This window comes from Tenrec ecaudatus, chromosome 11 (assembly GCF_050624435.1).
Source record: "Tenrec ecaudatus isolate mTenEca1 chromosome 11, mTenEca1.hap1, whole genome shotgun sequence".
Classification (NCBI taxonomy): domain Eukaryota; kingdom Metazoa; phylum Chordata; class Mammalia; order Afrosoricida; family Tenrecidae; genus Tenrec; species Tenrec ecaudatus.
The window spans coordinates 94,929,477-94,956,763 of NC_134540.1; the positions used below are offsets into that span (position 1 = coordinate 94,929,477).

The following is a 27,287-nucleotide window of genomic DNA, read 5'->3' on the forward strand; positions in this document are numbered from 1 at the left end:
TGTAATGAGTGAGTTTATTAAAGGAGTCTATCTCGCACACTGTGCAGATGGGCCTCGGCTCATTTGAAAGCACACTGTTGGATGGGGAGTTAAGATCTTTATGTTCTTGATGGTGGGCCTTCTGTTATTGGCTGGCTCTTTGTAGTATACCTCCCCTTTGCAAATGTTGCACACCCACCCCATGTTCATGTTGTGCCCTTGTGGTCTGACCAGGACCCTAGTGAGATTTCCCTTGCCATTCTCCAATCACTGGTGGGGCATGGGTGCATATCCTGTCCCTCCCAAAACAGCCTGTCTCTGCCTTCCACCTCCTTTTGTACTGGGAAGCTATTGGTAAAGGAAAGGTGCTATCACCTCTCTCTTCATTTCCAATGGCCCTCTTGCCCTGTTCCGTCTACCCAGCAACACTTTCAGAGAGGATGATTAAAAAAAGACTAAATGTTTGTGCATTGTTTCAGCAGACAATTATTGTTTTTGTTAATACCATATTTAGTTATCGCAACACAAAATATTTTTGTAAACCCAGTTTAGAAAGATAAAATTCTATGCTCACTTACTTTGGAAACTTCAAAAAGGAGCACAGGTGGCATAGAGCAGTTTGCATTGGGCTGCCAGCAACCATGTCGGCAGTTCGAGCCACTGGCCCCTGTAAAGGTTTACAGCCTTGGGAACCCTCAGGAGCAGGCCTGCACTGTCCTAGGTGGTGGGAAGAGGCAGAAGTATTAACTCCATGGCACTTGGTAGAGTCGGATCATATCAGAGTTGTCATCATACTTCAACCACAACAATGCTCTGACTCAAGTGGTTTTGTCTATACACACCACAATAATGAATTAATGCTTTATTTGCTGCTATTTTCATAGTTGCTGATTTTGTCAGATTTTCTGTTTTAGCTACAATGTTGTGAGAATTAGTATTTTTGAAGTTACTCTTTTTGAGAATGAAGGAGTATTGAAACAATGTATGTATAATCTAAGAAATATTACATGTAAGCAATTTTCAGCTATATTCAGATTTATCCGATAAATAAAGTTGATATTAGACCTTACACAGGATGCCATGCTTTCTAGGATGAAGGACATCTGTGGGGAGTGATGCCAGACATTCCTGGAGTGGGGGGTACCAACTCCAGTGATAGCATGCGATCGCACTATTAATTTGGATCATTAGACAAAAATGTTGAAAATTTGTAATTAAAAGAATACAACTTTAATAAATTACAAGGTAAATTAAAAATAGACATGCTTTACAAATTAGGAAAAATATACTTACAGATATGTTCACATAGTTCAGGGTAGAAAATGAAGGGCACGGCAAAGCAAAACTGTCAAAAATTATAGTGGAAGCGATCTCAAGCACTACAAAGTGTACAATAAAGTCACATGCACGAGTCTCAGAAACCCACAAGGATAGTGCTACCCCGTCCTATAGGGTCGCCGTGAGTCAGAATACACTCAATTGCAGTGCATTGGCTTTGGGTTTGGTTGTCCCGGGTGACATCGTGAGTTAAGCACTTGGACATTAACCCCAAGGACAGCAGTTCAAAACCACCAGCAATTCTGCCAGAGAAAATAAAAGACTTTCTACAGTAGAACATCAGACTTTGATGCTAATCTGTCCCAGGAGGAGTGTCAAGATGTGATGCAGTCAAGTTCTGAATCAATTTTTCCCATAAGAAATAACTGAAATACAACTTTCCTCTAGTTCCTAAATGCATCCTCCCCCCACCGCCCCATCATGATCTGAATTCTATCTTGCAAGTCTGGCTAGACCAGAGGATGTACACTGGTACAGATAGGAACTGGAAACACAGGGAATCCAGGGCAGATGATCCCTTCAGGACCAGGGGTGTGAAAGGCAATACTGGGAGGGTAGAGGGAAAGTGGGTTGGAAAGAGGGAACAGATTACAAGAATCTACATGTGACCTCCTCCCTGGGGGACGGACAACAGAAAAGTGGGTGAAGGGAGATGTCAGACAGGGAAAGATATGACAAAATAATAATTTGTAAATTATCAAGGGCTCATGAGGGAGAGAGGAGCAGGGAAGGAGGGGAAAAAGGAGGACCTGATGCCAAGGGCTTAAGTGGAGAGCAAATGTTTTGAGAATGATAAGGGCAATGAATGTACATCTGTGCTTTACACAATTGATGTATGGATTGTGATAAGAGTTGTATAAGCCCCTAATAAAATAATTAAACATGTTAATGAAAAAATATGAATAACCTGGCAAAAAACAATAAAACTATTATGTAAGATAAAAAGGGGAAAAAGAATAAACTGAAAATTGATTATTCCATTCTCGACCACCAAGGTTTTACCCTAACCTTGCCTTTTTATACAAAACATTACACAGAAATTTCAAAGTAAATAAGTTCACAGTTAAATAATATAATTTAAATAAGAAACACCACATTAAAATGTTTGTAACAAGTACAGTATGGCCCATGCCTGGAGATTGATGTGGATCTGGATCTGTGGAACTGGATGTTGAGAGGAGGGATGGAGAGAGAGAGAGAGACAGACTTTGTGTGGAAGGGGAATCCCCTTCCATAAAATCAGCTGATAGCTGCTTTTCGGGATTTTTTCCCCTTATTTGCTTTTTTTCACCAGGACCTGGCTGGCTTTCTCTGAAAAACAAAACAAAACAAAACAAAACAAAAAAACCCCTGTTTAATGTGGTCTGCTGTTGGCATCTCCTTAACTGTTCTCTAAAAGGATTTACTAAATTTTCAACAACAATATCGACAACATGGTTAACTAGTTCTTTATCATGATGTTTCTTTAAAAAAAAAACTCTTATGTAAAAACAGTATAAAAAGGCACAAAAACTAAGAAAACTATAGCAAAACGCTTGAAACACAGCCATAAACGGTTTAAACAACACGCACTAAGAATGCAACTAGCGCTCAGTGACCAAAACAGGACCTGCATTGGTTTACAGAAATGGGACCTGCATTGGTTTACAGAAATCCTGTGCCTTGGGTTGGAGTCTGATGTTTTGTTCGAGCTCCAATGCAAAATTTTCTCGACATTTCTTGTCAAAGTCCGAGTATGTCAAGTAGTGATGCGGTCAAGTACCCAGGTTCTACTGTACTTCCATAAAAATGTACAGTCTTAAACTCACCAGGGTGTGTACTACTCTGTTCTACAGTGACTTTGAATTGACATCAAATAGATGGCTGTGAGTTTGGTGCTTTTGAGTTTCAGTAATGGTGAAGCAATGAAATGTAGATCACATTACAGAGAAAAATATAAAGAATGTGAAAATTAAATAATAAAATGTATCAGGCAAATGTACAAAGATATGGAGAGATCAAACCCAGCCCAGCCCATGCCAACCCACAGAAACCCAATATAGAGTTTCTGAGGTTGTGAATCTTTGTAAGAACGGACAGCCTCTTCTTGCACCTGCAGAGCAAGTGGGGGCTTAAACCATGGACCATGAAGTAAGCAGTCCAAGGTCACCAGACAGGAACAGCTGAAAGAGCTCGATAACTCACTTTCAACTCACATGTCCTTATATACAACAGTATAAAACAGGGATGGTTCTGTGTCAAACTCCTCATTGCGGCATGTTTGATTCCGTTGTTGGGGACAGTTGTGCCAGTATCATTGAGGGTCTACCCTGCTGACTTTCTAGTCCTGCTGGCCCTCTATGTTACCAAATACAATATTCACTTCCATTGATTGATATTTCCTAACATATAAAGCATGTGCACTGGACAATGTTTCTGTGACCCATAAGATTTTCACTGGCAAATTTTTGGAAGTGACTTTCTTTCTCCTCGGACTTAGTAAGAGATATGCTTAAAGCTGTCTCCTCTGGGTGACCCTACCAGTGTTGGAAATGATGGAAACAAAGCCATTAACATAGCTATCATAGCAACATGCAAGTCACTGTAGTACAACAAACTAATAGGACAAATAAAGTGATTATAGTACTGCCAAGGGACAAATATTATGGTAAAAGCAGCAGGAATGTCAATAATAGAAAAAAGAACATTTTTCAAAATTGTGAATGAAGGCAAAAAAGAATGTCGTTCATATTTCTAGATTTCAAAACTCAATGGCATCAAGTCCATTTCAACTCATAGGGCCCCTCGAGGAGAGGGGAGGACTGTTGTGGACGGTTTCAAGACTGATCTTTAGTGGAAGACGCATCGCTATCAATGCCCAAGAATTGGTGGGTGATTTGGTTGAGTACTTAACCTGATACCTTACCAGGGCTCCTGTTTCTAGATTCACTGCCTATTAATGACTGATGGTAATATAAAAATAATGAATTTTCTTTACCTACTGCTGACATAATGTCTGCCAGTTGATTGTATTATGGTGGTTTGGGTGTTGCTGTGCTGGTGGGTGCTATAGTGCCAGTATTTCAAGACCAGCAGTTTCCTGCAAGGTGTGTGGTTCCAGCAGAGCTCCCTGACTGAAAACAGCCTATGATGAAGGAACAGGCAATTCAATTCTGGGGAACTCACCACAGAATAGCTTATGAAAAAGAGTGGAATGGTGTCAGATATTGAAAACCTCATGAGTAGCAGTGGAATATTGTCAGATAGATGAATCTCTGGCCAGAGGGCACTGAAAACACAACTAAGGAAGCGCTGCCTTCTCAAAGTAGAGTCAACCATGATGATGAGAATGGAGTAAGGTTCAGGACCTTCACTTACTATGGAGCATGACTCAAAAATGAAAAGAATAGCTATAGATATCTACTAATAATCAGAACTTGAGATCTATCAAGTACGAATCTAGGAAAATTGGAAGTCATCAGAAATGAAATAGAATGAAAAAAAAATCGATATCTTAGCATTGGTGAAGTGGACAGGCATAGGCCAATTTTAAGCAGATAAACATTTGGCTTGCTCCTGTGACAATGCTGAGTTCGTGAGGCATGACACCACATTCATCTTCACAATGGAAATTTAAAGGTCTATCTTGAAGTACAACAATCCTTCCAGTGATGGGATAATATCTGTCACCATACAAAGATACCCAGTCATTATATCTCTTATTCAAATGTATCCACCAATGCTAAACCTAGTGATGAATAAACTGAAGAATTCTACCAACTCCCTCACTCTGAAGTTGATCAAGTATACAATCAAGATACATTGATAATTATTGGTGATTGGAATGCAAGAGTTGGAAACAAAGAAGAAGGAACAATAGTGTGAAAATATGGCCTTCATAATGGAAATAAAGTTACTGATCACATCTTAGGATTTTGAAAGACCAATTACTTTTGCAGAGCAAATATCTTTGTTTCAACAACATAGTGATTATACATACACATGGATTTCCTAGCGTGCAATACACGGAAATCAATTCACTATATTTGTCGGAGGAGATGATGGAGTATCTCAATTCAGTTGCCAAAATGAGGACAAAATGTGGGATAGGTGACTAATTACTCATATGTAAGTTGAGCCAAAGCTGAAGAAAACTAGAACAGGTCAGGAGAGCCAAAACACAAAATATATTTCCTCTGAATTTTGAGAACATATAAATAACAGATTTGATACACTGCACCTTACTGACAGAAAACTGAACATTGAGGTGACATTCAGAACATAATGCATTAAGAAAGCAAAAAGCCATTAGAAATCAGGAAAGAAAGAAACATCAAAGTGGAAGACAGAAGAGACTGAAGCTTGTTCTTAATGGTAGAGTAGCTGAGACAAATGGAATAAATGATTATGTCAAAGAGCTGATTAGAAAATTTCAAAGGGAAAATGAAGGGGGAGGAAGGGAGTGGAGCACACCCTGGCCCAACCAGCCCTGAGAACAATATCCCCGCTCAGAGCAGCCAATGCACAGAGAGGACCATATGGCCGGCCCCACTACAAGATGTGACATCCTGCACTGACCCATAGCCCTACATGGGACAACACTGGAAACACAGTGTGGGATGTGTGACCAAGCTGACCCCAACACACGGAGGCAAAACACTAAAGGTGTACAATAGAACAGCAAGGGGAGCAGAACAAGGAAGTCCCAAGAGAGTATCACAAATAGACTTTGGGGTCAGGGTGTGGCACCCCATCAGACCTGGCTGGAAAACACCCCTAAAGGTCAACAAACAGACACTGAACTATATATAGGCTTTTCTTTCTTTTTTTCTTCTTCTTTAAAATGTTGTATGTCATTGCCTTTTTGCTGTTGTTGCTGCTGCTGTAGCTTTGTTTTTCTGTGTCACTTTGTTTGGTGCTGCCGAGTTTTTATGTGCAGATTATTATCTCTGCAGTTCTATCTAGATAAGATAGGCAGGATAAACAATGTGGAGGAGGAAACAACGGACCGGTTCCAGGGGGCATGGAAAAGGGGGAGGTGGGGAAGGGAAGTGGTGGTAACCAATCCAGGGACAAGGGAACAAGGAGTGAATCATAACCAGTGGCAAGGAGGGGGTGGGACACCTGGTAGGGAGTGATCAAAGGCAATGTAACCGAGAGGAATTATTGAAACCCAAATGAAGGCTAAGCATGATAGTGGGACAAGATGAAAGAAAAAAGAAATAAAGGAAAGAAGTAGGAGGCAAAGGGCATATATAGAGACCTAAATACAGGCATGTACATATGTAAATATATTCATATATGAAAAGGGAGGAATAGATTTATGTGCATATATTTATAGGTTTAGTATAAAGGTAGCAGATGGACATTGGGCCTCCACCCAAGTACTTCCTCAATACAAGAACACTTTGCTCGACTAAATAGACATTCCATGCTACTCACTTTCCTGACACAATCGCTGAAGACAAATGAGTGCATAAGTAAGTGTAGTGAAGAAGGCTGATGGTGCCCAGCTATCAAGAGATACAGCATCTGGGGTCTTAAAGGTTTGAAGTTAAACAAGCGGCCATGGCCATCTAGCCCAGAAGCAACAAAGCCCACATGGAGGAAGCACAGCAGCCTGTGTGATGACAAGGGGTCAAAGGGACTAGGTATCAAGCACCAAAGAACAAAAAATCATATCACCATGAATGAGGGGGAGTGCAGGGTGGGGACCCAAGGATCATCTGTAGTCCACTGGACACCCCTTTGAGGAGAAGTAGCGGGGAGTAGACAAGTCACTCAGGGTGCAATGTAGCATCAATGAACCACACAACTTTCCTCTAGTTCTTAAATGCTTACTTCCCGCCCCCGCCCCCACCACCCCACTATCATGATCCCAATTCTACCTTACAAACCTGGTTAGATCAGAAGATATACAGTGGTGCAGATAGAAACTGGAGACGCAGGGAATCCAGGACAGACAAACCCCTCAGGACCACTGGTGAGAGTGACAATGCCGGGAGGGTGGAGGGAGGTGGGGGTAAGAAGGGGGAACCGAATACAAGGCTCTACATATAACCTCCTACCTGGGGGATGGACAACAGTAAAGTGGGTGAAGGGAGACGTCAAGCAGTGTAAGATATGATAAAATAATCATAATTTATCAATTATCAAGGGTTCATGAGGGAAGGGGAATGGGTGGGGGGTGATGAGGAACTGATTCCAAGAGCCCTGGTGGAAAGAAAATATTTTGAGAATGATGAGGGAAACAAATGTACAAATGTGCTTGATGCAGTGGATGCATATATGGATTGCTATGAGTTGTTCGAGCCCCCAATAAAATGATTTAAATTAAAAAAAAAATAAATCAAATTACATTTAAAAAAATCAAATTTCAAAGGGCAACTCGAGAAGACAAAGTCAACATTTATGATCAAATGTGCAAAGACCTAGAGTTAGAAAATCAAAATAAGGAAGAACATACCTAGCAATTCTCAAACTGAAAGAGCTGAAGAAAAACATTCAAGTCTCGAGTTGCAATGTTGAAGGATTTTTATGAGCAAACTATTGAATGCTACAGGAAGCATCCAAAGAAGGTGAAAGGAATATTCAGTCACTATAACAAAAAGAACTAGTTGACATTTCACCACTTCAGGGTAGCAAATGAGCAAGAACCAATTGCACTGAAGAAAGAAACCAAGCTGCACTGAAAACATTAACCAATGAAAAGGCTCTAGGAATTGATGGACTACCAACTGGGAATGTTTCAACAAGCCAACGAAGCACTGATAGCACTCATTTGTCTACGCCAGGAAATATGGAAGACAGCGTCTAGGCCAACTGACTGGAAGAGATCCATATTTTTACACATCCCAAAGAAAGGTGACCCAGCAGGTTGCTCCAACTATCGAACAATATTATTGTTCTCACATGCAAGAAAATCTTGCTGGATATCGTCCAACAAAGTTTGCAGTAGTATACTAACAAGAACTTGCCAGTGGTTCAGGGTAGTTTCAGAAGAGGGCGTGGAACAAGGCAGGATTTTGCTAATGTCCGATGGACCCTGGCTGGAAGCAGAGAATACCAGAAAGATGTTTAGTTGTGTTCTATTGACTATGCAAAGTCATTTGACAATGTGGATCATAGCAAACTATGGAAAACCTTAAGAACCCTATCCAAAACACTTCACTGTGCTCAGGTGGAACCTGTAATGGAGCAAGAAGCAGTTGTGTGACTTGAACAACGTAATATTACATGGTTGAAAATCAGAAAGGTGTATGTCGGGGTTGTATCCTGTCACTATATGTATTCAGTTTGTATGCTGAGCAAATAATTCGAGAAGCTGGATCACATGATAAAGAATGTGGTAACAGTTGGAGGAAGGGTTATCAACAACCTGCCATATGCAGATGACATAACCTCCCTTGCTGAAAGTAAGAATTGAAACATTTGCTGATGAAGTTCAAGGACTGTAGCCTTCAGAAAACCCAAATCCTCACAACCAAACGAATAGGTAATGTTGTGATAAATGAGAAGAGATTGAGGTTGTCAAGGATTTCGTCCTGCTTGGATTCAAAAATCAATGCTCATGGAATCCGTAATTAAGAAACTAAATGATGCACTGCATTAGATAAATCTGCTGCACTAGACCGCCATGAAGTGTAGAATAGCAAGAACAGTACTTCAAGGATTAAGGTGCACCTGACCCATCTCATGGTGTTGTCAATTGCTTCCCATGTATTTGAATACTGGGCATGGAATAAGGAAGCCCGAAGCAGAATTGACGCATTTGCGCCCCAGTGCTGGTGACGAATACTGAAAGGAACTCGGACTTCCAATACAACAATTCTGTCTTGGAAGAAGTATGCTGGAATGCTCCTTCGAAGGAAAAATGCATTATTGAGTTGCAATAGTGAAAAATGCTAGAGACAAAGTAATGATTGGTGCAGGAAGCATCCAAAGAAGATGGAAGGAATGCTCAGTGGCGCTGTTCTAAGAAGAATGCGCCCGCATCCCACCACTTCAAGAGGTAGCAAATGAACGAGAACGCCTGAATAAAGAAGTCCAAGCTGCACTGAAAACATTAGCCAGTGCCAAGCCTCACCAACTTTGCACATGTTGTCAGAATAAACCCGTCCCTGGAGAAGGAGTTCATTTGTGCAGCCCAAAGAGGAAGTCCCTCCACAAGATGGTTTGACACAGTGCAGCAGAAATGAGCTCAAAACCCAAGAACTGTAAGAATGGTGCGGGCTCAGGTGGCGTGTTCCTCTGTTGTCCACAGAGTCATTGTTGGGGCCAAATCAGTGCACCTAACAAGATAAAAATACTCTACAAGGAGGCCTCAAGAAGTCATAGAAATATGGAAAGAAAAGATAAGTTTGTATTGAATTTTAAGGCCCCTGATTTACATCTAAATATTAAGAAATTCCAACCCTGACCATAAAACTAAGGCAATTACTCTGTTCTGAACTAGAATGTGGCATAAAGAATTGAGTGTGTACCCAAGAAGGAGAGGCACTTTCCCATCCACCTTCCATCTCAGGGCATAATTTTTGGAGAAAAGGTATCTTAGATTTGCTTAATTAGGCTATTCTCTAAATACTTTTATTAATATTGGAATGGCATTTGTGGATTAAAGTTTATGAATGATATTCAGAAAGCATATAAGCAGTCATATTTCAAGAAACTAAACTTTCATCCAGGTTAAAGTCAAACACATGAACCCAAAAGAACTCACAAAGGACTGCTGAACCACATTATTCTTGTTCTAATGACAGAAAATGAGTGTGGCCTCTCTGAATTTTCATAGTTGTACCTATATCCCGACCATATGTACTATTCCTTTCTGTAACTCAAGATTCTGATCAGGTAATCTTGCAAAGGAAAGATTATCTAGCCTTAAGTGTAAACCCATAGGAGACATAGCTATTTTCTGCCCAATTATCTGCCTAGGACCTTTAAAATTACCCTGTTCACTTCCAGAGAGCACCTTTAGACTGCCTGGGCCAAAAACTTTATGTACTGTTTCCCAGCATCCAATTGGTCAGTAGGCCGGTTGTAGGCCATCCATATTTTTGTTTTGTTTGGCCATCCATATTGGTCTTCCAACAAACTTCACCATTGCCTTGATCTAGTTCTGTTGATGCTGTGTAAGATGGTAGGAATTTCCCGCTGGCAGCGGTAGCATGGCTCCTTTCTCCATGAAAATCCAGATCCACGCGGCCTCGTTAGCCCTTACATCAAAGGACCCCTCTCATCCAAGATATATTGAATTTCATCAGCCAAGTCTAAATACTCCTCAGAAAACATTTAAATCTTTTCTTCCTACTTTGTTTGTTTACTTTTGCATATGTTTATCCAGTCAGCAGTAGATTTTCTCTTCTTAGATCTTCTCCAATTCTGGATTATTCTCAGCGTTTCCAGGATTCAGTTCGTAGGAAAATACACCAAACTGAAGGAGTTGCCCCATGCCAACGGAGCAATTGGGTTCCAGTAGATAAGGGTTTGTTTGTTCATAAACTGTGTTTCCATCATCCTCCCACCTCCATGTTTGACTTATTAAGGCAAACGTATTGAATGAGTAATGTGACATTCAACCAAATAGAGTCTGAAGGAGAATAACAAAAAAATTGAATTAAAGTTGAAGAACACATTAGCATAAATGAAAAAAATTGAGGCATGAGAAAATAGAATAAGTATTGACATGTCCAAATTTTTATCTTTCATAATATAAATGTAAGAAAAATAAAAATTTTGCAAATCTAATCAAGGAGAAAAGAAAAGTATTAAATATTAACAATGAGAAGATTATATTCCAATTGAGAGTTTTAAATGAGACAGTGATACACAACTCAGTAAAGTTTTAACTCTCATTAAGGCAAGATATTTTTAGAGAAGTATGTACTATCAAAATTGACCCCCAAAAAAGCTTTGACAGATTAATAACCATGAAAGAAATTGAAAAAGATTAAATTAACTTGAAGAAATAAATTAGATCCAGAAAGGTTTATAATGTCCATGCTACATAAACTATTCTAGGGAGTAAAAGAATATTTTTTAAATGTTCTTTTTCTACAACTTGAGACATATACAAGTACTAGCAAATCAAATCAAGACTAACATAATGCAAAACACAATTACAGAAACTAAATATATTTTAAATATAAAATGTATAGATTATGTTTCTGTACTGTGTGTCTACATAATTTTTTTTTAAAAAACCTGAAAAATCAAATGCCAAGAGTTCCTTCATTTTCCTTTCCCATTGTAAGAAATCCAAATGTGGGCATTTTCCTCCTTTTTGTCACTAGAGTTATTATTGGATTTTTTTCTAAATAAACTTCAAATGCATATATTTGGCTTAAACAAAAACACATTCTCTCACAGTTTAAAATAAAGAAGTCAGAATTTGGAGCTCAAGGGGAGGGAAGACTTTGTCTCCGTGGTGGGTCCGGAGGAAGGTCCTTGTCTCTGCAGCTCCTGCGTGGTGGTTGCCTGGGATCTCCGTGTACCTCAGCATCTACTTTACCCCATCTCTGTTCTCCCCACTTCTTTAATCTTTTCTTTGTCTCAAAAGAGATTGACTTAAAATACAAGCTACCTCAATCCTACCTCATTAGTATGACAGACAATTTCTTTCCAAATGGGATTATAACCACAGCTTAAGAGTGCAAATGTAAAACACATAGTTTTGGTGGGACATAATCGATGATTAGATGCAATTTGGTACCACGCCACTCTCGGGCCTGCCCAAATCCATGCTTTTGCCATGTCCAAAAGACAGTCACTCTATCGCCTCATCTTGACAGTGTTAAAATCAACTCCAAATCCAAAGTCTCAGTCTTGAATCATCTCAAGCTCGTACAGATGAGACTTTCGTCGTCGTCTGGGTCATAGTCTATCCTGGATCAAAGTCCTCTTCCTCTGTGAAATATAGAATACACGTGACCTCTTTCCAAAGTATAGGACCGCACTGCTCAATATCCAGACTACGTTCTATCAAACAGAACATTGCACGACTTGAACTTGCTGTAAAGAACACATTCTAAAACCTTACGTCAGCCTGATCTGGTGGGTTTTGTGCCTGCTGCTGCCACTGCTGCTGTTGCAGGAGCTGCTGTGGTAGCAGAGGCAGGTACTAGTGCCGGCAGCAGCCGATGGGAGGACAGGGGTAGGTCTAGAAGCAGCCAGCAAGGGGGAAATGGAGTGTGCCCAGTCGTATCTACTGCTCTACCTGGCCTCCTCAGCATCCACCACCGTTGCTAGACTGTCACTATCCCCACCTTCTAGAGACAGCTTCCCTGCCTAGCTCTCACCTGTGATCCAAGGCTGCCAGAGCCTGGGTTTGGGAGTCTTTAAAATCATTAGAGGTAAATAAAAGTGCTTTTAAAAATCATTTTATTTGGGGGGGGGGCTCATACAACTCTTATCACAATCCATACATATGTCAATTGTGTAAAGCATACTTGTATATTCATTGCCCTCTATTCGTTGCCCTCATTATTCTCAAAACATTTGCTTTCTGCTTGAGCCCTTGATATCAGCCCCTCATTTCCCCCCTCCCTCCCCACTTCCCTTTCCTCATGAGCCCTTGATAATTTATAAGTTATTATTATTTTATCATATCTTACACTATCCGAACTCTCCCTTCGCCAACTTTTCTATTGTCCATCCCCCAGGGAGGAGGTTCTATGTAGATCCTTGTAATCAGTTACCCTTTCTACACCCCCCTTCACTCCACCCTCCCGGTGTCACCTCTCTCACCACTGGTCCTGAGGAATTCATCTGTCCTGGATTCCCTGTGTTTCCAGTTCCCATCTGTACCACTGTACATCCTCTGGTCTAACCAGGTTTGTAAGGTAGAATTGGGATCATGATAGTAGGGGAGGGGGGAAGGAAGCATTTAAGACCTAGAGGAACGTTATGTGTTTCATTGATGCTACACAACTGGACATCCCTTGCAAAAGCCTTTTTCTTAAGGAAAGGGGAGTTTTCTTGAAAAGATATTGTTATATATACCTGTGCAATGGTGGAATAGGTAGCTTTTGACATTACATATTAAAGGGGGGGGGTCGGTACTAAGTAAGTGCTAAACCAAATGGAGCAATTTCCATTAGCATTCGAGTCTTGACATTGACCTTCTGTCCTCTGAGACTCTCTGGGCAATAGATGCTGGGTACTGCCCCCGTTCTCTGGATTCTGAGTGGAGACCCGTTAGCCCACTGAGACAGCAACTCTGCTCCCTTAGGGCAGTCAGACTCTCCTACTCCATTTGAGTGACGACTCTAACCTCAGCCCCCACGGGTCCCATTCTTCTGCCCAATGGGCATGGCAGGCCTGCCCTTAAGTTTTAGGTGGTGGCCCTTACCCCCCTGACATACCCCGCGCTCCAGAACTGAAGTGGCAAAGATCTGACTCCTTGAAGCCTTGGAGGTTGTGAGCCAACCCTAGGCGATCCAGAAGCCTGGCGATTCAGCGTTGACAACCAAGACGGCTCTGCTACCCATGCTCCTTTCAACGGGTCTACTGTCCTCCAAGCTATTTCAAAGATGGGCCTTAGGCTAACAAGTGGAGAGACTTTGGCCTGTTTCTTGCCTGTAGAATCCCAAAAGGAGGACTGAATTCTTTCCTTTCATTCTTTCTCTATCCCCTGTATTCTAAGCTGATGGGTACTCTGCTGTGGTACTGGGTTAGACCAGTTAGATACAGGTTTAATTTCTTTAACAACAATTTGTTCAACCACATCCTTGGTAAACATTCTAGAGCACTTGCCCTTTGGTTTGTACAACAGAAGTTTCCAAATCTTTAATGTCTGTTCTCACTTTGCACAGTTATTATTAAACCCTTTTTACTATAAATTGGGAAAAGGTTTGTAGAGAACATTAGTTTGGGATAAAATAATTCATACATACATTGTTTTATCTCAATGATTGTAATTCGCTCCAGGTAGCTTTACGTGTCCCACTTCCTCCCTGTGTTAGTCTAGGGAGACTAGACAAACAAATTCATAGACAGTGTATAAGAGTGTATAAGAGAGAGCTTTATATACAAGAGCAATTGAATATTGAGAAAACATCCCAGCCCAGTCCAGATCATGTCCCTAAGTCCAATATTAGCCCATATGTCAGATACCAATCTATAAGTCCTCTACAGACTCACGCAACACATGCAATGATGCCAAATGCAGGAAGATCATGGGCCAGTGGGTGGAAAGTCTTATGAATCCAGTGGTTATAGAAACAACTCAGTGCTGGTGTGGGTCTCCATGTGGCTCCTCCAGCTCCAGGACTCTGACTGCATCAACGTAGGCCCATCAGGCTTGTTGTCAGTAATGGCTTGCAGGGAGTATGTATCATGCCTCCAGTGGGCTATTTATCTCCTTAGTGCCTCCAAATGAGGTCATCAGCCTGTGATCTGATTGACAGGTTAACTCCACCCCTTCACTCTTAAGTCTCAAATTGACACCAGTCTATGCTTTGCTTCTTGCTTCCATTCATCCTTCTTTCCAGACTTCCCATTCTGTTCTTCAGGGTAAATGCTGCCCTTTTGATATCAATGGTTGATTATTATGAGGGGTTCATATCTGATTAGTGTTTCTGTTCCACACTTTTCCATTTTACTTTTAAAAATCAACTTTCTACAAACAAAAATTGTATTTTTTTAAAAGCTGATTCACACAAATATTTGAAAATTAAATTTAGTCTTATATAGTGGGGGAATTGAAGATAGTAAAATGTAACTAAGAAAATTAAGGATTTGTTTTTAAAAGAATATTATGTGTTAGTCTAATTATTTCCTTTGCTCAGATAGTATTCATATTCATCACACTTGTTTTAAGCCATGAAAAATGAAGGTTCCTTTGAATGACTACAGCAATTAAGTAAAGAAAAATAATTTTCTTTAAATTCCTTCAAATCCTTCTTAATATCATCTTGATTTTACTACTTCATTGAGTATTTAATGGAAATGACCAATATTGTATGAGAGCTTCCTATCTCCCAGCCGGTCTTTGAAATGGCTTTAAATGGTTTTCAATGTATTACATAAAATATTTCACAAAAGCTTCATGATATTGTTACTATGAGATGTACTACTAATAAAATGGTTATTTTATATATAATAATAGGGATGGATCCCTATTGGTATAGTGGGATAGTGATTAAAGCACTTGGCTACAACCTGAAAGATTGGTGGTTTGAATCAACTAGCCATTGCCCTAGAGAAATATGTGTCAGCCTGCTTCTGTAAAGATTTCTCACTGCCATCAAGTTGATGCCGACTCATACCGACCCTATTGGACAGGATAGATCTGTTCCTATGGGTTTCTGAGACTGCAAGTCTTTCTTCTGGGAGTAGAAAATCCCCCATCTTTCCCCGGAGAAGCAGCTGATGATTTCCCATTGTTGACCTTGCAGTTCGCAGCCCCACGGGGAAACAGCACTATCGGAGTGCCTAGGGAAACACTGTTGGGCAGTTCTCCTTTGGTCTCATAGGATCGCTGTGGACTATGACTTGAACTCAACCAGGTGCCAGTGATTTATGCGCTTTGTTATTGTTATGATGCATAAAAAGAAACTGGATTATTCAATGCCAAATAAAAGATAATACTTATGTGACCTTTCAATTTAAAATTTTTGTAAGAAAAATATATCAGAACAACATTGTACTAAATTAAAAGTTGTTCATTTTTCCTTCCTAAATCCAATCAGCTATATATTTGTATAATAATGTTACTGTTTGAGAAATTACTCATTTCCAGTTTGCAGTATATTCTTGAATTCTCTATATGGTAGACAAAAGTAAATTTCTCTAGGTAAGGTTCATACAAAACCTGACCAGTGGATTTGTAAGGAAATATTAAAACAACAACAACAACAACAAAAACCCTGTAATGAAGCTAGGGGACAGGGGGTTGAGGTGGGGGAAATGTCAATCCGGAATGTGCATCAGAGATGTTCTGACTGAAAGGAAGTAACCTATATCCATTGGAGGCAGGCTGTCTAGAGCAAGCAGAATCCTTAGGTAGGTGTGTTAGTTTGGGTAAACTAAAGAAACAAATCCACAGAAATATATATGTATATATAATATATATGAGAGTTTTATATAAAGGGTAAGTGTACATTAAGAAAGCATCCAAACCCAGTGCTGTCCAAGCCCATAATTCCAACATTAGCCCCTATATCCAACACCAATTTACAAAGTCCTCCTAAATCTCACAATACACACACAATGATGCTGCGTGCAGGAGGAAAACCAATTCATTTAAGCATCTCAGTGCTGGCAGGAGTCTCCACGAGGCTGCTCCAGCACCCAGGGTTGCATCAGGGTAGGTCCATGTGGCTTCTCCTCAGGGATATCTCAGAGGAAGTCAGCCTTGCCAGCTGAAACAGGGAACTGCTAAGGCAGCTGCACCCTGGTTCAACCATCAGAGAGCAAGATACCCTAGAACTAGGAAGGTGAGGCTCACTGAGCCATTTATCTCTCCACCCTTCAATTAATCCCACATGTGTTTATCGGCCAGGTTGGCACAATAAACCTTTACTATCTCAGTAGGGATGCTCACTTCAGCTCAGGATAGATTTTGGAGAGGTTCTCCAATAGAAGTTATTTCTAAGCAACATGTCTAGCTGGAAGAATGACTTCTGCTCTACTGAGGGGCAGGAACACAGGAATGTGTGACACTGTAGACAACAGAAAAGCAAAATAAACTGAGAGACCCCAAAAACCAGATGACTCTCATAGTTCACTCAGTACCGAGCCCAGTGATACAGAGAAAAGTGCAGCGATAAAATATTGCAGCGAAATCTCAGCAGAAAAGAAAATGTTAAAGATATTAACACAGAAAGATAGAAGAATAGATAAGGAGACAACCTCAGTTCTTCTTAGGAACCAGAAAAATATATTGACGTGTCTTCCAAAAACTCAAAACCAGACACACTGCCATCCAGTTCATTCCGATTCATAGCGACCCTTTAGGATGGGGTAGAATTGTCTCTGTGGGTTTCTGAGACTGTACATCTTTACTGAAGAGGGAAACTTCATCTTTCTACTGGGGTTTCAAACTACTGACCTTGCAATTTGCAGCTTGCCGAGCACCCCACTACACCACCAGGCTTCTGTCCATCTTAAAGAGCGTGTGAACTGATAGGAACCTTGATACTGAAGCAGCAGGAAACTGATTTGCATCCAAAGCTTTCTACATACAGGAACTGACTGCTTAACATACTTTGAAGGAGATGAAACAAAGAGTTTTGGTGACTAATCTGTTTAAGAATCAATCAGAGCTCGCTCCCTATCCTATTCCCTACTCCAAAAACAAGCAGCCCCACCCCACCTCCATCCTCCTCCACTTTAGAAAGAAGAGGGTGACTTTGCAGGGAGGAGAATAAGCAGAATAATTATTTTTGAAATGTTAAAAGATACTTTTATTGGACTAGATGATACCAGAATTGGTTAAGGAGGCTGTGCCACCATTTAGCAAGTGCAGAAAGGCCACAGTGTCTCCCACTAAACCCTCTTCTCACATCTAGCTCTCTGAAAACTGACTCTCCAGCCTTCACTCTGCCGACGGGATACTGGGTGAACTGTCATTCTGAGAAGTCTGACCAACCCAGCGAAAGAACTGTAAAAGTCCCTCCATCTAAATAGTTCAAGCATGTCATTCCACAATGTAGCTCATATTTTAAAAGACCACTTAGTGTTCTGGTAGCCCAGAGCTGTTCATGTCAGAAGACAGTCAAGTAAGAACACACTCTTGTTTAAATCTTCCCACTTGAATAAGGAGGGAAAAAATGTTTCCTGCACAAAGCATAGCCCATGCTAAAGGGAATATAAACTATAGTACTATTAATATCTCAGAGAGAGAAGAGAATATAAATAGAGTATTAACTATGAAATTAAAAAGAGTTGCTTCAAAATCAACAGAATTCTTCGAAATTAAAATATAAGAGGTGGGGGAGAGGGGAGAAAAATCTGCACAAAATTGTCCCAAGGCAAGGCTGCCCAAGTGCACTGAGCAGCTCTATGAAATAGAGGTCTCAGGTCAGGAAATTAAACGAAGAGCCCCAGAATGTCCCCAGTCAAGCACGAGTATAATACTTGAGTAAACAAGAAAAATATTGTTTCTACCATCTTGAACGTTTCCATTCTGAAGGTGGGGAGCGGAGGGGTGGAAAACAGAAGCTATTACAATGATCCACACATAACCACACATCCCACACATCCTCCCCGCCCCTGAGAGAACAACAGAAACTGTGGGAGAAGGGAGACAGCTGTCTGTAAAATATAAAATAATAAAATTTGTAATTTATCAAGGGTCACGAGAGTGGGGAGACAGGAAAAAAGAGCTGATACTGAGGCAATAGAAAAAAAAAAGAAAGAAAGTTTCCATTCCAGACCAAGCAATCAATGAAATGTAAGGTAGAATAAATATATTTTTACGTAAACAGTAGCTAGAGAATTTGTCACTATGGACTTTTCCTTGTGAAGGTAGCAGTAATAGCACTTAACAAAATGAGAAAGAATTAGGTACAGGATACTGAAAGCAGAAACCCACCACAGGAGAGCGTCACTGTGAATTTCCAAGGTAATGGCTCAAAGAGATCCAGAGTGGAAGCTATGCAGTCATCCTGGAATGGAATCAACCATCCCAGATGATGGAATCAGATGATGGATCGACATCCCAAGATGTCGATCTCCAGAAAGATAAACCAGGTGAAACACCTTATGCCCCTGAAGGAAAGGAAAAGTTATCTGGGGTTAAATTAGTGGATATTAAAAACAACAACAACAACAACAACAACAAAGGTAACTATTTGCTCTAGGACAAATAAAATCAGATCAGAAGGGGAAATTCAAGTGTACTGCTTGAGTGAAACTGAGAACAGTGTTTCCATCTCCCCGGTGGCAGAGTGGGCTACCCATCACACTGCGAGCTGCAAGACTAGCCCTTTAAGCTCACCAGCCACTCTGAAGGGGAAACTTTCTGCTCCCATAAAGATTTAACTTCCACAAACCCAAAGAGGCAGTTCTCCTCTGCCTTATAGGGCCACTATAACTTGGAATTGTTCAAAGGCAAGTGCGTTTGGGGTTTGGTTGAAGAAAGGGAAACTGAAAGAACTCATTACAGAGGTGTGATTACAGACGGAGGGAAGTGGGGAACATATGTGCTAGGGGAAGAAAATGGAAATTATTGCATTCTTCTATTTTCTCATGATAAGTCTATAGCTACAGCTAAAAGCATTTTAATCAAGAAAATAATAAAACATGCCTTTTACAGAAATGGAGGTAAAAATATACTAACATCTAAATGTATTGACCTCTGAGATTGAATAAGATGATATGGAGGAGATGGACGAATTATTTTATTTTGTAGGATACCTTGTGCTCAACTCTTTAGTATATATGCATGAATAACTGTATAAAAACTTCTATTAGACTAATAAATAAGGGGAAAATAAAATGACAATTGTGCCAGTCATAAAGATGGGGCCAAATGATAAAGCTGACTTGATTGTACCATTTTGTTCTCTTGGAAATGACTTCAGTTAAACATCTTCAAGGCAGCTCTGAGCAACATTGGAAAAGCTTTTATTTGGATGCTTTCGTTAAATGTATCCTGTTAACCTCCTAAAATGGCAATTGAAATGAGCTTTAGACTTCTATTCCTGTAATCCTAAATGCCAACATTTTTTTCTTTGTAGACAATATTGGAAAACATATACTTCGATGTATGATTAACCTACCAATGAGGTGGCTTATATGAAAAAATAAAATATCATACGGTAAAGATGTCAGAGCTGCAGATCTCATTAATTCAGTTTTTTTTCCATATTCTACCTAGGCGAAGGTGAAGTTTACCTTTGAATGCCTAAGAAGAAATGAATATTGTAAGCATCAATATAAGACTATCTTCATCATTTATTTAAAAGGAACTGAAGATTGATGTGCATCATGTGTTGTTTAATATAGATACTTTTTATAACACATGTTTTTGTTCATGTAATGTTTGTTAAATATATATTTTGTCCAGGCATTTTAAGATGTATTTGGGAAAGCAAAGCTGGAAATACATAGGATTTGTTTCCAAGTTCATTAAAAAAGGGGGAGTGGCTCTTAGAAGAATTGCAAAATGCACTAGTAACCCAAGACTGTAAATCTAGACTTTCACACAGTGAATTTCATGTGAGTTAAACTTGAAGGATAATTAAAATAGAAGTGAAGTTTAAGGAAGTCCAAGCAGAACCAGTGACGTGACCAGTGGTAAAACATCACAGAAAAGCATGTGTTCCGGGAAAAGTCAACATTTCAGGATTGCAAAACATTGAGAGATGAGCTTAGAAAGAAAGGACAGCAGATTCCTGCCCCACTTCCCCTTAATTGCTGCTATTTTAGTGAAGGCAAAGAGATACTATCGATAGCTATTATTATTATTATTATTGATGAGTGAATGTTAGAATGAACTTGCTATGCCTATTTAGTCATGATACTCTCATGCTTGAAAAGTTTAATAATGGGGAAATGGAGACAATATTAAAGTTGTGAAGTCTACAATGAAAGGCTGAGCAAAGAAAGGACTTGAAAATGTGACTGTAAACACTCATGAGAAAATGTTTCAGTCCAATAAAGAAATGCAAAATGGCATCCATAGCTCTGTAAAGACCTAGAGAGAGAAAGGAAAGATTACAGGTAACAAGTGTGGTTATTGTGTTTTCAAAACTTAGAGAATTTCACTTTTCTTTGAATCAGTTTCTCATTTTCTGATTCAAAATAGCCAATACCAACAAAACATAATAAAGGCTTCAATTTAGGCAGTCACCAAATAGAAAAGCAAAGGAAAGAAGACAAGAAAGATGTAAGTAACTGGCTATGCATTGGATGTGTGGAGGATTATGCCCATTGACCCAGAAAGGACGGAGATCTGCAAAAAAGAAGTGATTAGTAGGCATGATTCTCACACCTATGGTATTATAGTTGATTGACTACTTCATTAAGTAGAATGATTTAACATTACTTATGAATTGCATTAATGAAGAACATTTGTATTAAAATGACAGGCTGGGTAAGTCTATTGGGCCACAAGCCCATCTTGAATATCTAGTTCTGATCTGCCTTATTTTTTAAATTACGTATTCATCACATACTAAACATGTCCTGGTCCAGATGATGGTGATATAGAAGAACAAATTGAGGAGCACAAAAGTACTGCTTGGAGACAAATATTGACTATACTCTATATTGTATTGACTTTACTTTCCCCATAAAACTTTTTTTAAAATGTGAAAGCTGGAAGCTGTGGAAGACAGAAAAGTATCAGAAAAGAAAAATTCAAATATTTTCCAGTTAAACAAGCTATTGATAGGTGGTAAGACTGCACCCTGTCAGAGGCAGAGCAACTGTGAGACCGGGGCAAAATGGCTTTCCACTGGGTTCTGGATTTCATAGGTTACTCTGTATCTAGAGTAGACACACACAACATGAGTGGCTTCAAAAGACTTGTGAAAAAATGGAATTAAAAGATCATGGACTTTTCCCATGCATTTTTGAAATCTATATGTAGATGTATGCACACATGTCTACACAAATATATGTGTATTTGTTGTTGTTAGGTGCCATTGAGTTACTTCCAATTCACAGTGAACTGACTGCCGCAGAAGCAAGCACTTCTTCCCCATATTATGAGATCTTCACAATCGTTGCTGTGTTTGAGCACATTGTTTTCTGTTGCTTTGTCTGAGCCTATTGTTAGAGCCACTGTGCTGGGGGTCTTCCTTTGTTTTACTGGCCATCTGCCAAGCATGAAATCCTTTGCCGGTGGCAAGTCCCTCCAGATAACATGGCCAGAGGACAAGGGACAAAGTCTCTTCCTGCTGGCTCTTCCGAGGAGCATTCGGATTGACGGATTTGTTCATTCTGCTGGTAGTCCAAGACATGCATAGCCCTCTGGCACAACCACAGTTCAAATACAGCGATTGTCCTTCAGTCTTCTTTATCCACTGCCAAGTTTTCATATGATTCGGAGGCTTGGGTCAGGGCACCTCAGCCCTCAATCTTACATCTATATTTTTTAGCATATTAAATCAGTCGGCCGCAAGACTATCTAGTGCAATATAACCTTTGATTTATTGAAAGCTTTCCCCATAGATGTTGATTGTGGATCCAAGCAAATCAAAATCCACGACAATTTCATATTTTCATCATTTATTGTTATGTTGCATATTGCTCTGGTTGTGAGGACTTCTGTGCTATTTCTGTGAAGGTACAATCCTTCATCAGTAAGTGCTTCAAATCCTCTTCATTTTAAACATGCGTGTTGTGTCATTTACATTACAGGTTATTAATGTAATAATTCTCCCATTCTTTAATTCCATTCTTATGCCATATTATTCTTCGTGTGGTCAAGGTTCTCTGGGTATTTGTTTCTCAGCATACAAATTAAATAAGTGTGGAGAAAGGATGCATCCCCTTATGCACACCTTCTTCTTTTTAAAACCTGATGTATTTAGTCCCTTGTTCTTTTCAAACAACTGCCTCTTGGTCAACATACAGGTTTCACATGAGTATGATTAAGGATCCTCAGATGCCCGTTATTTACAAGGTGATACATAATTTAGTATGACACACCGTGGAATCCCTTTTCATAGTCAATAAAACACAAGCAAACCTATTGTTATTCTCTCCTTTCACCCAAGATCCATACGACATAAACCATGGTACTGCATGTTCCACATCCTCTTCCTAATCCAGCTCGAGATTCTGGTAGTCCCAGTTGATGCATTATGGAACTGATTTAAAATTTTTCTTCATCATAATTTTGCTTGAATGTAGAATTAGTAATATTGTTCAGAAATTCTGTCAGATCACCTATCACTAACATCGGCACACATATAGAACTTTCTAGTGATTTGTCCAGGTAGCTCTTTTTAAAATCCCTGGGCATAGCTGAGTGAGGGCTTCTAGCATTGCATCCATTTGTTGAAATATCTAAGTTAGTCATGGTAGACTAGAGAAACAAAATTCATAGATACTCGTATTTTATAAAAGAGAGTTTTATATCAAGGGTAAGTGTACATTGAGAAAGCATCCCAACCCAGTGCTGTCCACGCCCATAAGACCAACATTAGCCCATATGTCCAATACTGATCTACAAAGTCCTCCTCCATCTCACAAAACACATGCAATAACACCAAATTCAGGAGGAAAGCAGCATCAGTGAATGTCTAAGCATCTCAGCGCTGGCAGGGGTCCCCACACAACTGCTCCAACACCCAGGGTTGCATCAGGCTGGGTCCATGTGGCTTCTCTTCAGGAATGTCTTGCAGGAAGTGAGCCTTGCCAGCTGAAGCAGGGAACTAGCTAAGGCAGCTGCACCCTGGTCCAACCATCAGAAAACAAGAGAAAAAGACAAGGTTCCCAAGCTATTTATCTCTCCATCCTTCAATTCATCCCTCATGTGTTCATTAGCCAGGTTGGCACAATAAATCTAACTATCACGGTATCTGAGTTCTTTCTTTCTTTATTCCTAGAGCTTTGATTTTTGTCAAAGCCTACAATGAAGCTTGGCTTCTTTCTTTAGTACCATTTGTTCTTGTCCATGTGCTACCTCCTTACTGAATTTGGATATAGTGAATCTGTGTCTTCTTTCTACCTTCTTTATATGCCATTCATTTTTTTACTCATAGAATGCTTCAAAATTGTGACTGAAGGCTTGATGTTTTTTCCCTCCAGTTATTTCACCTTGAAATATTTTCTTCCCTTTGCATTTCTAACTCCAATTCTTCACACATTTCATAATTGTCTTTATTTTCTTGAGCCACGTTTTCCAAATCTTCTATTCAGCTCACCATTTCTTACATAAACTTTAGGGACTTTGTCTTCAAAAGCAAGTTTGAAAGTCTGCTGTGATATCCATTTTGGTTTTTCCTTTCTTTTCTACATTTTAATAACAGCTTGCTTTCTTCCTGTATTGGGTTCCTTATGTAATTCCCACAATATTTCTGTCTTCAGTCTTTAGTGTTCACTGTATCAAATCTATTCTTGCTTAGGGTCTTTAAATTCAAGTGGGATGTACTCAAGGAGGTATTTTTCCTCTCTTGGACTTAATTTATTTCTCTTCCGCTGCTACTTGAACTCCTCAATGAGCAGTTGATGATTTGTGCCACAGGCCGCCATGGGTCTAACTTGATTGAGGGCATTAAGTGACTCAGCATCTCAGCCTACAGGTGTGGGTAACGGCTCAGCATCTCAGCCCACAGGTGTGGTTAATTCAGTTCCTGTTCATTGTATCCCGCAAGGTCCATGTGGTCAGTTGCTTTTTGTATTGTTTTAAAAATGGGTTTTTTCCTATGAATTTACTGTTGGTCTTGCAAAATTCTATGATCTGATTTCTCATGTCTTCACTATCACCAAGGCCATTCATTGAGACTTCATCTTTGTTTCCAAGTTTTACATTCAAATCACCAGTAATTATCATTACACCTTAGTTGTGGTTTTAATTGCTTTCATTCTGAAGAAGTGGGTAAACGTCTTTAAGTTCTTTATTTTTGTGATTAAATGGTTGGTATGTAAAATTAAATAATAGCAGTACGAGTTGGTCTTCCTGTGTGCATATAGATATGATCCTAGCATTGACAGCATTGTATTTCAGGACAGATTTTGAAATGTTCTTTTTGATGAATGCTATGCTGTTTCTCTTCAAATTTTGTCATTCCTTAAATAGCAAGCCATATAATTTTCTGATTCAAAGTAGTCAATACCAGTCCATTTCAACTCCCTAAAACCTAGAGTATCTGATCAATATTCCATTTCATTTTGGAAATTTTCCCAAGGATCATACTTTGTACATTTCACATTCTGATTATAAAAGTATATTTGTAGCCATTTCTCCCTATTTTGCATCACGCCACTTCTGTAAATGAATGTCCTGAAAGCGTTGCTCCATTTACATCACTAAGGTCAACTCTATTGCAATGAGACAACTGTGCTCCAGTAGTAAGTCCAGTATGTTCCAACCTGAGGGACTTACCTCTCAGCTTTCTATCAGACCATGTTCCGTTGCTGTCCATGAGTTATTTGCTGGCCAGTTTTCTCTGAAGTATGTTGCCAAGACTTTTATTCCTAATCTTATTTACACTAAATGCCCTGCTGAAAACTGTCTACGGTGACTGGTATTTGAAATATAGGTGACATAGTTGTCAGCCTCATCGAAATATATGTTGCCATTTTATGGCAAAGTAACAAATTTCAGAGAAGTGGTGGATATACACAGACATAGACACGTATGTGCGTTGTGTGTATGTGTACATATGTACACACACGTGCATGCATATATTTACCAGAAAACCAAGCCCATTGCTACGGATTTGATTCTGGATCATTGCCCTCTTACAGGACAGAACAAAGTTGCTGCTTTGGGTTTCTAAGACTTTACATCACGTGGGGAGCAGACAGCCTCCGCTTTCCGATTCAGAGCTGTTGGTGGGTTCTAAGCACTGACCTGTGGTTAGAGCTCAGTAGGTAGCCCACTATGCCACCAGGCCTAGATATAGTACATTGTTTTAAGACTTTGGGATGCAAAATGTTAAGGAACAACTTCATTGTTACTACTGTGAACTTCTTGCTGTCTGTTTTCTTTTTCAAAACACTCTCCTTTCTTTATCCCACAGGGCTCTACGAAACCTTTCTAACCAATGATGAACCACAGTGCTGTGATGTCAGGAGAGAAGAGCACTCAAATAGCCTATCCAAAGGGACAGTGGAGAAAAGTGACTCCTGCCATAGGACATCGCTCACAGCATCGTCAGCAACACGATTGTGCAACAGCAGACTCAAACTCTGTGTCCTTGTACTAATTCTCTTACATACAGTACTCACAGCCTCCGCAGCGCAGAATGCAACGGAACTGAGCTTCGGAGGCATCAATGCACTGGACGAAAACTCCACCAATGAGGACTAGCGGAAGGATGACACGTCATCAGAGAAGCAACTGGCCCACCAGGAAAAATGAAGCTGCTGTCAAACGTAACAGAAACTGGGTGCTTTTACCCTTTAACGACTTCTTGCAAGGCCTTTAGGGTAAAATTTCAAAAGATGGGCCTGAATCCAAACAAGGACACAAACACAGCTTTTTTTTGACTAAAAGGCTGTAAAGTGACTTAAATTTCTCACACCATTTTATACACTGTGTTTTAATGTTTGGAGGTTTTATTTGCTTTTGTTTTGTTTATTTGTTTGTTTATTTTTTTGCACTTGTTAATACAGGATTTGTTTTGGGGGATGGTTTCTCAGAGGTACACTAAGTCTTTTCACTGTCTCTATTTCAATATTTCTAGTCATCGTGTATGTTCATCAGATAGTTCTGTCTTCTATGTCCTGTCAGTTTCTATTAGAGGAATGATCGCTATGACCCCGTGGTATAGCAAAAAACAACAACAAAAAAATAATTTAAAATTTTAAAAAGACAAAAAAAACAGAAAACAAGAAAAATTACCAAAAAAATATCCCTTACTCTCTTCTCTCCAAGGAATCCACACCCTTCCAGGCCCCGCCCTCCTCTGCTCCCCTTCTCATCCCCGTAAGCAGACAACAACCCACTTGCTTCTGTCTGTGTAACCACAGTGAACGGGTGTGCATACCCAGGTGGGCTCCTGAGCCGCTGCTGCACAAACCCACAACCGAGCAGAACCAAGAGGGCCCGACAGGGGGCTCCCTTTTAGCTGAACAGCAAGAGCTCTCCATCGTAGAGGGAATCAGACAGGTATCGTTTTTTTCTGTTGAAATGAAGATAAAGGGAAAAGAAAAAATATATATCTTGAACTCTGTTTCTCCAGTCCCCATTTCCAAGATGTCCAGTCCACTCGCTCCGGTCAGGTGATGAGTAGCAGTCAGCTGGACCAAGAATGTAAAGAGGTAGGTAGACGTAGAAAGCCCGGCCTTGGGAGGCTGGAGGCTGGCTGGCTCTCATTGTGATTCCAGTCCTGCTGCAATAATTTGACACGACCCCACGCTGGCCA

General features: G+C 40.0%; 1 protein-coding gene across 1 annotated transcript in view; it reads left to right on the top strand.

Annotated features, from left to right (window-relative positions):
• NALF1 (NALCN channel auxiliary factor 1) overlaps positions 1-26,230 on the top strand; it is a 774,626-nt gene extending 748,396 nt beyond the window's left edge. The window contains exon 3 of the mRNA XM_075562620.1: positions 25,941-26,230. Within this exon, the coding sequence (XP_075418735.1) occupies positions 25,941-26,230 (290 nt within the window). The remainder of the gene's footprint in view (positions 1-25,940) is intronic.
• Positions 26,231-27,287: the final 1,057 nt, after the last annotated feature.